General features: G+C 43.1%; 1 protein-coding gene across 1 annotated transcript in view; it reads right to left on the bottom strand.

The window, feature by feature from the left end:
• NPAS2 (neuronal PAS domain protein 2) overlaps positions 1-19,018 on the bottom strand; it is a gene marked incomplete at both ends in the record, with an annotated part of 104,139 nt that overhangs the window by 19,400 nt on the left and 65,721 nt on the right. The window contains 6 exons of the mRNA XM_080614271.1: positions 391-538; positions 1,762-1,868; positions 2,786-2,868; positions 5,345-5,463; positions 14,533-14,646; positions 15,656-15,776. Coding sequence (XP_080470397.1) covers positions 391-538; positions 1,762-1,868; positions 2,786-2,868; positions 5,345-5,463; positions 14,533-14,646; positions 15,656-15,776 — 692 coding nt within the window. The remainder of the gene's footprint in view (positions 1-390; positions 539-1,761; positions 1,869-2,785; positions 2,869-5,344; positions 5,464-14,532; positions 14,647-15,655; positions 15,777-19,018) is intronic.

Raw genomic sequence — 19,018 nt, 5'->3', positions numbered from 1 at the left:
GAAGATCATTTAGTTCCAAACGGGACACCTTCCACTAGACCAGGTTGCCCAAAACTCTGTTCAACCTGGCCTTGAACACTGCCAAGGATGTGGCAGCCACAACTTCCCTGGGCAACCTGTTCAGTGCCTCACCAGCCTCACAGAGAAGAACTTCTTCCTAATATCTAATCTAAATCTGTCCTCTTTCAGCTTAAAGCCATTCCTCTTGTCCTGTCACTACATGTTTATTCTGATCAGATTTCTATAATGAATACATTTTCTTCAGAGAGCTCAGGCTTAATTTTTTGTTACGTAAAACATGATGTTTTTAAGATAAAGTGTTGTCAGTCATGAGGATGTCTTTATCTTACTGTCCTTTATGTCCCTGCTGGTTGATATGATTTTCCATACCTTACCACCATGTGTGTGCAGACAATGAACTCTGGCTTGGAGTTCCACTGGTGGTAGGTGATATAGTAATGGGTCTGGAGCCAGATCCACTGCTGTCCTTTGGTCAGAAACCGATAGCAGCAAGACTTCCCCTTGCCAAACTGCATCACTGTCAGCAGAAAACACACACACACCTTGTAGCACAATTTCTGATGTGAAAATGGCAAGAGATGTGAAAAAAGTGACAAAAGTATCTGTGACCCCATTGATTTCCAAGGGAGACAGGAGTTGAAGCACCTTTCGAGTGAGCGGTCCTGTCAGTCTTAATGATAGAGCAAAAATCAGAAAGATCAGTAGGTATCTTCTCTGACACTTTGAATGGTACATTCCTATTCAGTACAATTAACATTAAATTTGGACACTAATGCATTAACATCGGCTGCAGTTTAAACATAGATCTTACTCTGGTTTATGTGCTGATCACATATTGCTTAATTAGGCATCTGGGATTAATTTCTAAGAGTGATCATCTTAAGTTCTATATCAGAAAAGTACAGGATAAAGATGCTTGAAAAGATGAGCATTGTGTGCAGATGGATTCAGAATGAAGTGAGTATAGGAGATAACATTGTGCAAAGACAAAAGTCATTTGAAATGAAAATTCCCAGACTGACAGGAATTCAAACTGCAGTAAACTGGAAAGTGTAGAAGGCTTTAAAGATTCCCCCACAAAGTTAATCTCTGCTTTTTTTTTCCCCAGTGATGTTAAAGGTTTCCCAAACAAGCACATATTCAGCCTTTCTATATTTTAATCTCAACTAATCTCAACTAATCTCAACTAATGTTGACTGGATGTTTTCAGGACACTCAGAGGTAGGAAGCTGAGATAGTATAGCCGGTTCTATAAGTAAATGTTTGAAAAGCATTGCCTCAATTTCTTCACTCAGTGAAAGAGTTTTTCAATTAAATCTTAATAGACTATATTCAATTATCACAGGTATCCTAAATATGTGGTGAACAACATTAGGATAAATAATCTGTGAGAGTTTTAGAAAATACAATATTTTCTGAGATTGCTTGAACTATTCCTGCGTATTCGTTACTAATAGAGCGGGGTCTAATTTGGTGTATTTTATCCATTCAGTGAGTCTTGTTGACTACTTTGGGGATATGGAGGGTAAAATTGTATTTTTCAGAGCTTGATAAGTCTGGCCCAGATGCCGATCAAGCTGCAGTGCCTCCAGTCTGCTGCATCTCTTGCTAAGACATACAGGTGCAAGGGAAGGGTCAAACCTCTCCTTCCAAGTTTAAAACAATTTTAACTGAAATTTCATTTCACTGAAAAGAGGCGTCCCAGTGACTCCACAGGAACCTGGGCCATGCGATACTTACAGTGTTCATGGCACCTTGCTAGCAGCTCTAGGTCATCTATATGGTAATAGTCGTAGCCAGAAGTACCCAGCACTTCAAAAGGCAAGTATCCTATAATCGGCGGTGCTCTGCGGTTAGGCACAATATAAGTGAATTCATAAACCACGAAACAAGCAGTTCTGCATGTTGACACAGATATGCCAAAAGCCCATATTTGCTCTCGCTTATCAGTGTATAGTTATCCACCCCAGGAGAACGGATCAGGACTTCTTCCTTGTGCCTGGGATGCCCAGCTGGGCATGGCAGTGCCAGGAGGCACCATCCTCCCAGGACAAGGCTATGACAACCCCATATTCCAGGGAAAATGTGGTTGTGGAAAGCAGCTCAGCTTCTCAGAGACCTTCACACAGGAGGAGCCTGCTGTGAGGGAGCCATTCCCTGGCTGTTCCTTGGTCAGGGGCTTTGCTGCGGCTCCCACAGTCTCTGCACTGGGGAAAACGTATGGCAAGGTGATAGGAAGCCATCGTCTGCTGGGACTATGGGGGTAGGAGGGGAGATCATCTGTGCTGCTTCCCTCTGGGTGCCTGCAGAGCTTGTCCATGACATGCTGAGGCAGTTGATTTGTACATTTGCCAGCATGGTTGCCTTGGGCCAGCACAGACTTTCTGTTCGTAACTTGGTGGGAAATGCACACACGGAGTCAATGGCTGGATTTGGGAAGAATGGTTTCTGCAGCTGTAAAACAATTAGATCATTTTGCCATGTGACAGACTCTGGTCCGTTGATAATTTTAAAGGAAATGAGAACAAGCTAATCACAAATTTGGCCTGAGAAACAGAGTAGTTTTGTTTTAAAAGACTGATAAAACCAAATGCAAAACTAAATGTAAAATAGTAAACATCAACTTTTGTAGGAATTTCAGTGGCAGCCCTCCTGCTCATGCGATTTAGATGTGAAATGGAACACTATTTGAGAGAATTGCACTTATGAAAACAACAGTAGACAAGCATCAAATGCAACCAGGAGTGCTCTTCTTGTCACCAACCTGTGATCCAGGAACAAAAATTTCCACTCCAGGCTGTGTCGTGATGTGAATTCCTCTAGAGGTTCTTCCACGATGCACATTTCCTGTGTGGTAAAGAGCTGACTTAGAGTTCTGCTTCATCTAGCTTTTGTTAGCTATAAATACATAGTGCATAAGAGGAGAAAACAGAGAATTTGCACATTTTCTGGCAACTCCAAAGATCAATCTATTGTATTTATCAATGCCAACATTTTTGCAGGAGTTGGGAAGAAGAACTTGTGATCCACGTGGAGTTAAGAGCTGAGACTGTTCTTCAAGGAGCCAAAGTTTTCATGATTTTGCAGCAGTGCCTGGTGTGTGATGGCTGTGCTGCCAACAGCCCCAAGGAGCAATGCCCTTTTCCAGCATCCAGCCTGTGCTTGGTCCCATATGGGTTTGTCACGACTTTCCTTGCTCTCTTTGTGTTACTAAAGATACCTGCCACCCTTGCCCAGTCCTTTTGGATGTCTGCCCTTGGAGCCCTATTTGAGAAAGGGGGACACTCTCCTTCCTACTCAACAGCCAAAGAGGAGTACATGCATTTTCAGGCAGGCAGCCTGCATGAAGCCTGTCAGATAGGTGAAAGGTAGTGGTTTTGCCTTGCACTTTACTCCAGTGAAGCAAAGAAGCTGGCCCTTAAGGCTCACAGAAGCCCTTGGCACTTCTGATAATGATAATTAATAAGTGCATGGAAGGAGGCAGGGCACAGGGCTGCCTGTGAGGCAAGACATCCTTGCCCCAGAGGGGTGAGGATCAGGAGGCAGTCAGCGGTGATTACTCGTTAGGTGGAGATAGGAAGGTGAGGAAGGATGGCACCATGGTGCACACTTATGCATGGGCTGGGGCTGGCTGCATGCCCCAGATCCCCTCTGCCAACCTCTCGTCTCTCACTGGCAGTTTGCAGGGGCACCTCCAGCTCCACGAGCTGCCTGGAGTCAATCTGGAGGCCTCTGGCCTGGGACTCGCCAGCATCAGCACTCAGGATTTAGTGGCATCCAGGGTTACCGTGTCCCCCATGTCTGTCTTGCAGATGTCTCTATCATCATTATAAGTACAGCCTGCCCACTGGCCCCCAGTGTGCCTGTCCTCCTGCTCCCTGGTGCCACATTCCCCTGTGCCGTGAGCTCAGTGACACCCACCCATGCCTCCACTGCCACTTCTGTCTCTGCTGTCCCTCTATGAGAGGGAAGTCATACAGACCACCTCTTGGGACCAGAGGACAAGCTGGGACATAGAATCTGTCATAGAATCATAGAATAGTTAGGGTTGGAAAGGACCTGAAGATCATCAAGTTCCAACCCCCCTGCCATGGGCAGGGACACCCCACACTAAACCATGCCACCCAAGGCCTCATCCAACCCGGCCTTGAAGACCGCCAAGGATGGAGCATTCACAACCTCCCTGGGCAACCCATTCCAGTGCCTCACCACCCTCTCAGTAAAGAATTTCTTCTTTATATCAAATCTAAACTTCCCCCGTTCAAGTTTGAACCCGTTACCCCTTGTCCTGTCACTACAGTCCCTGATGAATAGTCCATCCCCAGCATCCTTGTAGGCCTCCTTCAGATACTGGAAGGCTGCTATGAGGTCTCCATGCAGCCTTCTCTTCTCCAGGCTGAACAGCCCCAACTTTCTCAGCCTGTCTTCATACGGGAGGTGACGTGCTGCTTTCAAGTGTTTCTTTGATACATGTCAATGCTTACAAAATTGATTAAAGTTGCTGGCTGTACAGAAGGAAAAGGCTTCAGGCATCCCTTAAATTCCTCTCTTCCCCATCTACAGTTTATGCCAAAATACATACTGATGGCAATAACATACCCTGAAATTCAAGGTGTGACATGCAAACATTGCTGTGTGCAACCAACACGCTAATTCTGCCTTCGTTAGCCAATCAGATACATATTTTGGCCTTTACTTTAGAGGAAGTCAAGAGTTGGGGTTGAGTGAGTCACTCAGGTGAACTGAAGCAATCAGTGTCTAGGATTTTGTGGCAGCTAACACCTTCTCTAGGTTCTTCTCCTCCCTAGCATTGGGCAGCTCATTGCCACGTGCAGCCCATTTAGTTTCCCTGTTTAATTTGAGATCTTAGTTGCCCAAAGACAAGGGAACTTGCTTTCAGCGTTCCCGGAAACCTTAACTCCAGCCTGTCATACTAATATGATTACTGTGGTTAAGATTATAGAAAGTGTTCTTACACAGAAGAGATTCTGCTGGGGCCCCCCAGTAGCCTGCTGGGGCCACGAATCACTCAAGAGTGCCCTGCAAGTCCCAGAGCAGAAAGCAGTAATGAAAAAGCCAATTTCAAAGTGACTGTGCAATTCCTAGTGCAAGGAGGGTTTCCATCTCCCATGCAAGGAGAGGAGAAGTAACATTGCTTCTGCAGATCCTGGCTCACACTGATAATCCTCTTCACTGGATTTCTATGCATGAAATGTGATATCTGTAATCCATTCAATTAGCAAAACTAAGAACTTTGCATGTCACCCCATCTGAAAGCGTTTGAGAAGTTCTGAAATGAATGCGACCCAGGGTATGCACTTACCTTTAGAAACTGAGGCGTTGCCAGACGAACAGTCGCAACGAAGCAGATCTGCTTTCCCGGGGATGTTCTGTAAGCCCTTGGGACAGCCTCATCAAAGCCATTGCAAGTGGAGTTAGGCACTAGGTAGAGAAAAAACCAGGACACAAAGTCGTTCCTTATACACAATTTGTTCTTCCTGACTATTTTGCACACATGAAGCGTACTAGTATTAATTTTATTCAGAGAAGTGCTCTAAAAGCTTTTAAAGCTGATATGCATATATTTAAATCCAAGTCAGTCATGTTATGCAGAAAGACATCGGAGCTTAACTTCAAGTATGAATCTTATAGGTTAATCCTGATAAAAATGAGGCCAAACGACATTAAAGAGCATAAACCAGCTTTCTGGAAAGAAACCCCATGCATCCAATTGCTCTTTTTGACCACCAAGAAAAAAATACATGCTGCAGCATGCCTAGTGCCCTGGCTTCCATGAAGCAGTGGAAAAAAGCATTGGCAAGTTAGGTAGCTGAAGAGAGATCATCAAGTCATCAGTGGCAAAACACCAGGGCCCATCACCAGTGAGGCTCCATTGAGCTAGCAATGAACTGTCCCCAGTGTGCGTGAGTTCTCCTTGTTTCAATAAAAGAGACCCTAAAAAGGACCCCATGCATGGCACAGGCATTTCTGGTGAGCCTGCAAATGGTCTGCTGTCTCCTGAAACACTGGGCAAAAGGAAAAACTGGATGTGATGTAGCTACAGATTTTGTATATAGTTTTTTATCTGTCTTTCATGATTGCACAGCTCTTGCGTTGCTTTGAGAGCCCTCTAGCACCTCCGGCCACAGAGATGTGCTGCCAAAAGAACGCGTTGCCTTAAGCTAGCCCGCAGTCCCATGTTACAATAACATAATGCAAATTCTTCCTCCAAATTTGAGCTGTTTAGAGATGGTAATCCTACTTTCACAGCAGTGAAAGAAAACTCTGTGCTAAGCTACAGTGGGAACTGGGCTGGTCCCACAAACTCTTGCCCTGCCCAGCCGACTGTCTCCGATGGGGGCAGAGAAGGCCCCATTTAGCAGCTGGAGTTCACCAATATGAGTTAATAATGCTAAAAGGCATAAATGCTAATATTCTTTACTGTTACGTCCCTATGTCCAACTTTGTGAAATTTCCTACAGTTTGTCTCTTTGGCACAGGATAAAGCAAGTTTAAGCATGACCGTTCCTGTGAAAATGCAGAGCTTTCTATCTATCTGTGGAGGAGATAACTAGCAATTTTTATTCTGGGGTGCTTCTGCACTAGGCTTAGTTCACTAGCATAAACTGTAGAGATGGAAGAAGTCTCAATTTACACGTGTTTTTGGAACCCAGTTCAACCTATTAAAAGCCTTAGAATAACGATACAAAAGAGTAACTGATAAGGATAAAAGGGTATGAGACAGAAAAAGTAAGTACTCTGAGGAGAATTCACACCTGTGATTAACCGGTTTAGGCCACTGTGTACACAATATATATTGTGCCAAAAAGGGGAAGAAAGAGTCCTCATTTCAGAAGCACAGATGTGCACATCCACAGACATTACAGCCCTCTCTTGCAATTGAGTCTGGAGGGCATGGCTGACTGGATATTGAGATAAAAAATATGGGCAAAATCCTCCTCCTTTCACCAGCAAAGCGCACTTGCTCTGGGGACTTCCTAGGAATATCTGTTCCTGTACTGCTCCTGGGGTTATGTGCATATATGAGGGCTTCTATGGGATTATTAATACAAGAGATGGTAAAAAATGTAGAAAGAGTTAGGAGCTACAGGAAACAGGAGAAGCCGGAGTAAAGAGTTATTGGTTCATCTCTGATGTGATTATTTTGTGCAAGTCTGTCACTTTTCATAGTCAGACCTGTTTAAAAATTAATGGGATTGCTATAAACCCACATTAAGGGCATTGTAAAATGTTACTTCCAAGCTTCCGGTGAAATATGTTGTCATATTTGAAGTCAATGGGGTTTCTCTCTGCAATAGAAGTTCAGTAGCAAATGCTTTTGTATCTTACAGCCCAGCAGACTGTGCTCTAAGATATGAAAACAAGATAAGTACATTCCGCCTGCAGACCACGGGTATGATAAGTTAACCTAGTTAGTGAACCCATGGGCTTGCAAATGACACCAGTTGCAGAAGAAAGTAAAGACAAAGTAGAGGCCAAGTCACATCAAAGAGAGCAGATGGCTTTTCTGCGTCGGCTGTTTGATGTAAACAGCCATGGGCCTGAGATGTATTCCCAGAAGAGAGCAGAATACATCCCTGAATATGGCATTTACAAAATAGGATTATATTTCCAGAGGTAAAAGCAATACTAAAAGGGTAATAATTATTGTATAAGAAAATTATGTAGTAAATAATTTATTTTGGATGCATTTCAATTCTGGATTTCACCCAAAATGTTTGGGAATCTTGAACTTAAGCGTCAGTGAATGAATAAGCCCCAGGAGAAGAGAGAGAGCTGGCCTGGCTGAAAGTCATCCATCCTGACTTTGAACAGGTACTGTGCCATCTCCATGTTCAAAAGCCTTTGACAAAGTCAGAGCATTAAAAGCCTCGATGATGCAGGCGGATAGCCACCACCTTGCAGTGTACCTCTCCATCTGAAAATAACAACTACAATAGCTGAAAGGAAAAAAAAATCCCTGACATTTGTTTCTGAATTACTTTGCTGCCTGATTTATTTTGTTGTATCTGTTCTTTCCACAGCTCTATCTGCACAGCCTGTTTTGCTCTGCCCTTGCAGCTGATGAACAAATTTCAACCTTTTTTGTTGATAAATTTTAAAGTGTAGTTAAAAAAAGAGATCATTACATAAATGAAAAAAAAAATAAGCATGCCTTCTGAAAAATCATACTTTATAATCCGCCAAGTCTCTTTAAAAGAAAACACACAACATCTTGAAGTAGCAAAGTTCAGTAGCGAACTTTCTGAGAGCACCACAGAAAAAACAGTGGAATGGAAAACACAGGATAAAGTCTGAGGATATGATGATGTTAACATTTATAAGTCAAATACAGGTCTCAGAATGCTTTTGTCAGAAGGTGGCTGATGAAATGTTAAGCTGGCTATAAACAAGTGGCCTTGGGTGAATGAGGACATGTGCGCTTCACAATTAAATGATCTAGACAAAATATCTTGAGTAGGGAATTAGAAGATTGTGTGACAAAGCTAAGTACATAACTACAAAGAAGAAACAGTTGTCTCATATATAGCAGTTAGCTGATGCTCCTTACCATGAATTTTAATAGTTTTTGCAATTAGCTATCAGACCTGCTGCTCTTAGAGCTACCACAAAATACTTTTGCAGAAGTATTAATTTACTTGCAAATACCATATAAGAAGATAAGAAGAAACTGACTTGTCTATATATGGGTTTTTTGTGTGGTTTTTTTTTTTTTTTTTTTTTTGTTATTTGGTTTTGTTTTTTTTTCAGAAAAGACCAGAACACTAAGGACAAGACGTTAACAGTAAGTAATATGTATAAGGAACCAAGCCCTTAACTTCCACAGGTGAAAAGATTTTCATCCTTAGGGATACAAATCATGCCACATGAAATTAACGAGAACATGTTTAAAACCCCCCAGATGCCACATGATTCAGTTAATAATAGTGCAGCAGTCAGCTGCTTGGTCAGTCATCTTATTTTAACTTAGGTTGTTTAAAACATACTCTTTCCGTAACAGCAAACCTCTCATTTATGCCATTTGAAAGAAGAAACCCCTCCTTCCTGTTTTGTCAGTAGATGTTAATGTTTAAAGAACCAGCCTTAGTGACTGTCAAACAAACTGAGCAGTGATTTCAAAAAATGCAACCCAAACAGACCAGAATAAAATCAAGATTGTTTCATATAAATGCATTCAGACCACAGATAAACAAAATATTCAGCAATTAATATATATAATGAAGAAATCAAAAGTGCCAGCAACAATCCAGACTGCGCTCAGTAGCATCAGATGAGTAACAGTGATGGTGTCCATACATCACTTGTCTACTTTGATCTACTCTCTCCTCTTTCCTCCTCCTGTTTCTCCCCTCGCCATCCTGTGCTGATACAGGTAAATTCTTTAGGAAGGAATAGTGCCTTTTTTCTCAAGTGCCCATGGAGAACCCAACATAAGCACTGCAGATTGATAGCCGCAGCTTCTACGATATTGTGAATAGCAAATAATAATTATGTGTGGCTGTTGGTTCTGATCAAAACATTCATTTCAGTTTGAGTTATTCTTATCAGATGTTTCTGCATATGCTGATGGAGGCTCAAGATCAATGTATCTTCTGTATAAATTGCTTGTTTCTTTTAAAAAGGAATTCAGAATGAATTAATTTTTCTGAGAGTGAAAAGACTTTTTTTCCCCTCAGCATAATAATTTTCTAGATGGTTATTCTTATCTCTCATAAATGTACCAGCTAACAGTAGAGTATCTGCTATTATTAGCATCCAGTAACCAGATACTTCCTGAGTTTCCATGTAACTGGGAACAAAAATGCTCAATTTTAAATTCCACTATACTATTTAATGATATTACTCAATCAGGAGCTCTTTTCACGTAACTGTTATCTCCTCCTTCAAGAGGAAAACTTCAGGCATTTTGGAAGAAAGGATGGATCTGTCACTGTAAAGATGCTGGTGGTCCTTTTTTTGTACTGGTAAACACTCTGAAAGGCAGGACTCTGGCTCTGTCTGTTTCAGGAGTTTTTAAGCAAGTGTGTCACCTCAGAAATAGGATACCAAAGCCAATATTTGGTTATATCATTATGAGAGATCTTTTTCTGTTTACAAACGTACAAACAATTTTCACAAGAGGGATAAATCCAGCCCACCTTATCTTTTCTTATCAGAGTAAGCTATTAAGCAGCTTTGTAAAATAATCTGTTCTCACTTAATTTGACATTTTATACTGTGAGCTATGTATTTCTTGGATTTTTTTGAGGGTTGCCTTTATTACTTGCGCCCCCCCATCAGCCCTCGGGCAAGACTGGATGGGAGCCACTGCATTATTCATAGGTGATGCTGACATGACTCTGTCCCTTATCAGGCACTACAGGTCAACAGGTACAGTGATGGCACTTGGCTGCCTCAGATGTTTGCATACATTCATCTGTCTTGTTAAAATCTGGACTACAGGACCAGAACCTGAAATACATAAAAATATTAGAAAGAGTTCCTATTTGCAAATAAAACCCCCAAAAGTTTATGCTCTAAGAGCAAGTAGGGATGTCTCACAGAAACAAAGAGGGAACTCCACTTTCCTGTACTGAGTGGCCCGTGGGCCACTCCTCTTCTCTCAAGGGACCATTGATTCTTCACGTCAGGCTACAGTCCTGCTTTTCTCATGGAAGTGTAATTAATGACGATTATATAATCCTCCCAAATGCAAAATCAAATCTCCTGTATTTGATTTAGCACAGCCAGTGACTCATGCAGTCACTCCACATAGCTCACTTTGCTGTTTTCTCCAGTTGGCTGCTCTTGCTTGGGCACACTAATTCAAGCGGGCTTTGCTCATGTGCAGGCGGCTCATGTCACATCCCTGTTGTAGATACAGCAGCAGAAATGTCCTTGTAGCAGGGTTTACGGAGCACAGCTTCCTGCACACCATCCCTGGGACCAGGCCAAGAGGGGACCCTCTTGCTAACCCTGGCACCGGGCTGTACAGCTCCTCTTGCCTCCAGCTATAGCTGAGCCCAGGAGCTCTAGGGACACTGATCTTCCGAAAGACTGAACACATGCCGTCACCTATGTGAACTTTCCCAGGCAATTTCTGGGGCTGCACATGCATCTCCCTGCACCTTCTGGGATCTGGAGGATGCCAGTGAATGCTCCTCTCAGGGAGTAGCCTGGGTTTGAGGTAGGTTATGCATGATCTGGCTCCTTGACAGCAATCCTGGTGACAAGTCACCTTGGTAGGTATCAGGTATTTGTTCTACTTTAGCAGACAAAAAAATCTCTTTGGCGTCTCAGTACAATGCCCTTTAAAGCCCCAGGGCTCTAACTAAAGTTAGGGAGAGCAGTTAAGCCCCTAACTGGCTTTCTAAGCCTCAATCCTTCAAATTAATCCATTCAAACCCATCCCTATATGATGTTCTTGGCCATAAGGTACAATGTGATCAATGGAGAAAATATGAAGGAAGACAGGAGGAGGCGAGGTGACTGGGACTGCAGCATTCATGACCCCCTTCCCCCAGGCACCACCATTACGTGAGCAATGAACAATAGTAAAATGAGTCTAAAAAGATGATAATTCACGGGAAATTATGTAAAAGGTTATGTGGGAGTAGAATAAAGCTAATGACATTTCTGTTAAAGAGGGCAAAAACAGACCTACCAGTTCTTCAAAACATTAGTGAAGGTTAAGTGAGGTGTTAGGACTGTCACTGCCATGACTCTAAATTAATGAGAACAGCATAGTAAAGTATCCTGATGGGATACAGCCTGACCAGGGATAAAAGAGTTTCCCCAGCCACAGAGGCTCTGGTGTTCCTGCAGCAGGAATGTACAGGCAGGGCAGCCTCAGAGTACACTCAGCAAACCACTGGAAACAAAGGTAGGATTGGGTGGTTAAAAAGCAGAGATTTGTATTTAGAGAAGAACATCCTGTATCAGTCTCCCATGTGTAAAAACATGATCACACTTCCACTGCTGTGAATAGCTACAGGGAAAAACATTCTTGAATACATTCATAAGGAACGTCTCCTGCTAATTAAGCTTAATTTGCAATTTCTGTCTTTCTCCCCCAGCTAACTCTTTTTTATCTTCAGCTTAGCCTCCTTCCTTCACAAACACCTCCAAAAAGCAGGATTTGGGGCCAGCTAATCCTACGCACATAGGAAGAGTGCTGCCCTGCAAGTGATATGTGTCTCCACCATCACCCTTCCCACTGCTGTCTTTCTCACCCGCTTGGCCTCACACCTAGAGGGGGGATGGCTGGAGAATGGGTATTTATTTCATGGAAGGAAGAAGAGAGAAATTACTGGCAGGTCTGGGAGGTGCACTGGCTGGGGGGACAGTGCCTGATAACAGGGTGTCTTGGGATGTGAGGAGCCAAGCAGAGGTGGGAACCCAGCCCATCGCTGTGTCCTTGAGATGCTCAAGGATGTCCATGCTGCAAGTCCCCTTGTCAAAGCACAGCTCCTTGCCCCCAGGCCTGGGGCTGTAAAGCTGCCCAAGGGGCAGATGCATTCGTATGTTGCTCACTTGAGCTGATGCCCCCACGCCTTGCTCAGGGTGCAGCTGACTGATGCGAGAAGCCCAGTGGAGCTAACAACAGCCACTTTGGAGATCTGCACCCTCCTCTGGCTGCTCGCTCTGCCCTTGGCCCAAGGTTATCAGCCCCCGAGCAAACAGAGGTGACTGCTGCGAAATCACGACTCTAGTGCACTTGCTTCCACCTTTACTGGGAGGTGCTTTTGTGGCTGGATTAGAAGCCAGGGTGCTGGGCGTTGGAGACAGAGGGGGCTATGGGGATGTCCCCCAGCCAAGGGGGAGCAGTGCTGGGGATGCACTGATGAATAAGTATTTGCAGCAGGCTCTGCACTGAACTCAGGAATCTAAAGTCAGGATGGGTAAGCTGTTGGGTTCTGCGATGGGGAAATGGGAATGGGGCCAGGAAGGCACCATCTCACACACCAGGGGCAAGGGCTATCCCCTCCCTGTTAAACAGAGGGCCTGAATGCAGCAGAGATGGGAAGAAAGTAGAAGAGACAAAATAAGGTGGAAGATTTAGAAAAAGGTGTCACAGAGGAAAAAATATCGAAGCAGAAAGCACATGTCTTACTTGAAAGCTATAAGCTGGGGTCTTTGGAAAATGATTTGGTGTCTCCTGAAATCAATATGTTCCCATTTAATTTATATGCATCAAGCTAGGGAAGATACCTTTAATGCAAGTTTTATCTTTCTTCTGAGTAATAGCCACTCATACAAATGCTGGAATATTAAATCCTAACAGGTAAAAAGGCAATATTAAGGTCATGCCAAAATAAAAGGCTGAAAAATCCTTGAAGAAAATGGATCAGAAATTCCCCTGGTAGAAATGTATCCTTATGAGTCAGCACCTGAAAGCCAGTTTCTGCTCTAGAAAACAGAACAGCTTGGTGTGCGCGTCTGTCAGGCAGCCGCATTTCACTTCATTCAAACTAGAAAGCATACAGGCAGTTACATTTCTTATTACAAATAAAGCTTCAAATCAGATGGCACCAAACAAGAAATACATATCTCCATACTGCACGTAGGTTTCTATTCTAGTCATGTGGAGCAAGAGCAGAAAGTTAAATGGGGACAGGGACTTATTTTCTCGCAGTGTGGCGTGTGGTTTTTGGAAAGCACGGTGGGGAATTTTTTTTGCTGAGGATGACCTATTTGGAACAATACCAGCAACTTTGGAAATGCCACTCTGGAGTTCAATCAGGCAAGTAACTAAAGCAAACTTGGGCAGGCAGGGGAAGGGAAAGTAATAAAAGGGTATTTTATTTCCGACACTAATGGCCATGCAGCAATCTGTTTGTTAGGAATGGGCGAGGTGGAAATATGCCCTGCATCCCTCAGACAGGCTGTGGCGCACCAGCGACTATGCTGACTGCATTTCTTTCCCTTTTTGAGGGTATTGGGTTCTGCAGTGCTGGAGAGGAATGTAAAATGGCATCTGAAGAAGGAGGTAGGTGGAAGGGTCCTCAGACACTCCGATGCCAGTGGCAGGGGACCCCTCACCACAGTGCAGAGCTGTGCGTGCAGGCACTCCATTACAATGTAGGTTGCAGAGCAGGGTGAGAGGGCAGATTTGGTAGATTGTCAGTTCTGGCACAGAACTTAACATTTAATGTAAGCCAGCAGATAAGGTAGCAAGCTTATTATTTAGTTAATAGGTAGAGTCTTAGCACACAGTATTAGTGAGCGCAAACACTCCTCTGAACCTGCCATTATTTGCAAACTTATGCAGAGTCAAAGGATCACTGCTAACAAGTGAAGGGCAGTAACAAAAGCAACTAACACAGTTTCACTCTTCATAGGTGTTTGTCCAACTATGGCAAATCAGCAGTGAGATCCATGTGAAGCAGAATTTACCCCATAACATTAAAAATAGTCCTTTCAGTTAAAAGCCTGTCTTGTTCAATGGAGCAATACTGATATTTTATTTTACACAGCTAAAGTAACATTTATACAACAATTAAAGCTTACCATTGCTGTAAGACCGAAAATTTCCTACAAATTTTATGTATTCATATGTTGGAAATTCCTTTGGGTTCAAACTTCCTCTCAGAAGATGACAATAAAACTCTAGTTCATTGTCAGCTGGATTGTTAAAAGAAGAAGAAGAAGAAATAAATATGCTATTTAAGCTAAACACAACCACTGGTGTCTTCCAACCCCAATCTTGCAACTGGCAGCACAAGAGCAGCTTGTTACCACTCAGAGTCCTCTACACCATTGTGCTACACGCTATACATGGCAGGATCAGCGTCTACATGGAATCACTTTGCAGGGGTGCAGGTTCTTCAGGGCTGTGCACAGGTCTGCCCACAGCTCAGGGACAGCCTTTGTGGATAACTTGCCCTTGTCTTACACCACCTCCACTACTGCCATAGCATCGCTGTAGTGAAGGAGAGAACCGGATCCTTCATTTATAGCATTTTTTTCTATTTAGGCTTCTCATGACTCACAGCTGCTCTACATCTTCTGTTGGAAAACTATGCCTAATTACCTCAAAATATCTATTAAATTAACTTTGGCATATTAGTGATCAGCTGCAGGTTTTATATATACAGTAGGTTAAGCAGCTGTACGTCTTACATTACCGTGTGTTTTCAGATTTCCTATATCTCACCTCCTAAAGGGAATAGGGATGAGGCAAATAAAAGCGTTTTTAAGAAAACCAAATTTCGTTTGAAAATAATTACAGTGATTTTACAGATACTTTTCAACTAGAATGCAAACCAAAGGTATGCCACATTAGCATACCTCTGAACAGCATCTTACTCGAACAGACTGAAATATCAATTAAGATGTGATTTGTCTCACAAAAACTCTCAGTTTCCATCAGCTAACCTATTTTCCTCAGCTGTCTCAAAAGATACGATATTCAATAATTAACATAACTGCAAGTAGTCTTAGCCTAGTAAAATAAAGGTGATGAATTTCATTTAAAAATAGAACCAAAGGGTCATTCCAGGTGTCAAGATCTTTTTTAAAGGCTATGAACCTAAGTTTTATAGTGCACATCATATAAGAAACTCTTTCTGAGAGAAGATTTTTATCCTGCCCCTGCTTTTTCATTTACTGGGAAAGATAAAATAAAACTTACTTTTTAGGTAGTCCGATGAGGCAGAATCCGTCATAAGCATACAAGAAGATAACATCTTATAAATTTCTGAATGCTCTTGTTCTGGGAGGAAATTTAGCAAGTTCTGATCCAAGACATCACACTGCAAAGAAAAAGGACCTTTGAGAAAAACAGAAATATCACAACGAGCAACGCTTGCAGAGATGCACAGCAATGTGGATACGAAGCCTCTGGCAGTCGACTGCAGCTTTCCCACTGGTTTCCAGGGACTCCTGACAAAGTCTAAAACGGAGGAAACTGCTGGGCAAACAGAGCAGCCACTTCTCTGTGGGCCAGTTCTCAGCTTAATTCTCAGCACTCAGTGATGCTCCTCTAATGTTTGCCAGAGACCATCAGATGCATCAGGTATATCCATACAATTAAATAATGAAACCTGGGAGTGAGCTGGAGAATGGGTGCCTGGCTCCCCATACTGCTCACTGGCTCCATGCACAGGCCTGTCTTGGATCCCTGGAGCTTGAGCTCTCCATGGCAAACCCTGACTAGCAGGAGCAGGGGGGGTCACTCTGGGCCACCGGACCTAAGAGCCAGATCAGTTCCGGATCCAGTCCTTCCCTTAGGGAGCCGTCTCAGCTTCTGGGAAGCGCCCTTGAAGCAGCAGCCATTGGTCCCCATTTCCAGCATCCTGGCAGGTGAGAGCAGGGAGAAGGAGACTCCATACTCTGGACATGGCTTTGCAGCAGCAGTAATTTGTCCCCAGGGAGGGGGACTTCATGGTGGCATTGGCACAAGCCCTCTGGCCAGCCATCAGCTGAATGCCTGGGTGTCTCCAGCGCCATGGTTAGCTGACATGAACCTGAACCCATCTGAAATCTATGTACTGAGATTTGGGAATGGAAAGAGGAGATGGGCTTATGCAAAAGGCCATGACTGGCCCAGGATGGAGAAGACAAAGAGTCAGTCACAGGGTTGCCAAGAGGAAGGTCTCACTGTGTTCAGCATGGTAACTAACTTAATGCCAGAAGAGCATATCTGGAAGGAAGTCATCAGATAAAGTGACCCTCTGATAGCATTGACTTACATCCATCCCACTTATGACTACCTCAGGCTGAGCTGGCACACTGACACAGCTTCATGTGTCATCAGAGCAGCTCCTGTCAGACTGTACAGTCGTGTTGAAAATGTGTTAGCCCTGTATGAGACTGGCAAGTTATTAATCACAATAATTTACCTATGTATTAACTTAAGATTGCACTTTGGTTTCCCTCTCCTTTCCACCATGCCTGCTGTTCTGAATGGAATTCCTGTTTAGGGTAATGAAATGTATCAAATATACTTTGAAAATCAGAGTGCTATGCTTTATACACTTATCTTGATGCGATAATATATCACTTTAGATTATTCAGTTTAAAGTATTTATTACATGCACTTGTTACACTTGAATATTCCTTTTATTAAGAATACTTGAAAATTATTGTGACTTTAGTGTATACCTTATTAATATGCATCCTACTGATACAGTATGTGATTAGGCTTATATACGTATGTATAACTATGTATAAATATACACACATAGAATCATAGAATGGTTTGGGTTGAAAGGAACCTTAAATATCATCCAGTTCCAGCCCTCTGCCATGGGCAGGGGCACCTTCCATTCACTAGACCAAGTTGCTCAAAGCCCCATCCGACCTGGCCGAACACTGCCAGGGATGAGACAGCCACAGCTTCTCTGGGCACCCTGTGCCAGGGCCTCATCAGCCTCACAGTGAAGAATTTTTTCCTAGTATCTGATCAAAATCTACCCTGTACCAGCTTGAAGCTATTCACCCTTGTCCTATCCCTACATGCCCTTCTAAAAAGTTCTTCTCCAGACTGCTCGTAGGTCCCCTTTAGGCCTACCTTCAGTACACCTGCAAAAGTCCTTCTTCTCTTTAGAAAAACAGATCTCATAAATTATATTTATATAATCTATATTTATTTTCTAGACATACACATTACTTTACATATATATGCAAATTTATATATTTATTTATACAAAATGAAGTACATTGTTCATACAATTTGGGACATATGAAGAAGAAGCATCTCATGGGAAACTACAGTGGTTAGTCCTGTTCAAGGCTTTTGGTACTGTCTCAGAGCAGGAATTTTTCTTTCTCATTACCTTTCAACCTGTAAATGGTAGATAATGATACTTATCCACCAGTTTCACACAAGTCTCATGAAGGTTAATTAATCTCCCATTCACTCAGCAGTAACTGCAGGAGTACTAGATGTGAGCTGCCACCTCTCCTTGGACTCACTACTGCTTCTTCATTGACCCAAGGATGTACTACCTTTTGTCTCCATACTGTGACCAAGCTCTGATTCAAAACCTATTACCAGTTCTGCAGTGTGTTTTCCGTCAAGGTAGTAGCTGCAGAGGCCTACACCTACAGTTGGAGTTGCAGGAGACTTCTGTTCTGCATACCCTTTAAAGCAACCTCCTGCCCTGAGCACCAGCAATTCATTTATATTTTTGCTGCCATCGTGTACCATATTCAGAATGTAGTGTTTGGTTTGAACTTATGCTGTTAGAAGTACCATCTTTTCTACTTCTTACTGGGTTTCACAGCTCTTGCCTCGTGGGCAGGTTAGGCACACCTGTGCAGCAGCACATGGAACAGAATGTCTGGATGTTGTACGTATCAAGACTCCAACAATATTCTTGAATCAGTGTGTCAATCAAGAATATATCAACAGGTCAAACAGAGAGAAGGAAACAAACACTCCAGTCTCGCTGGAGCTGTAGGAAATGCCAGGGAAGCTATTCAGAGTTAATTCTGCACCAGCCCCAAACAGCAGACATCTGGTGCCATAGCAAAAAGGGGAGCGGAGAGATGGACAAAATTTGATCATCACAGACAAAAATGCATCAGTTGGAGAGGACCAGTTTGCAGCTTTGTCTAATTATTCTAATTATTCTGCAGTGGGCAGTCCTGCCCTGCTGGCAGGCACAGCCACAAAGCATTGCTGAATGAGACAGGCAAAGCGGATAAATTACAGCGGCTGTGGGTAGAGTGGTTAGATGAACTATGTAAATGCATATTTATACTGCCAAGCTACGCTTGGAATCTACTCTGCACCTTCAAATCAATGGATCCTGCTAACACGAACTTCTGAGTATTTGCCCCTGATAGCTATGGCAGGAAAGAAACAACACCTTTGCATACGCCGATGCTGGCCCATTCTAAATACAGTACACCAAGTTCTGCAATTATTTGATGCAGAGATAAAATATGTGTGCAGTTTCAACAAAACAACTGTACTCCAAAATGGAGCTCCTTCCTCACCATTTCATTGCTTTTAGGAGGCGGTAAGGAGCAAATATGATGAGTTATT

Source organism: Psittacula echo, assembly GCF_963264785.1.
Source record: "Psittacula echo genome assembly, chromosome: 3".
NCBI lineage: Eukaryota > Metazoa > Chordata > Aves > Psittaciformes > Psittacidae > Psittacula > Psittacula echo.
This window is presented reverse-complemented; position numbering and strand designations above follow the sequence as displayed.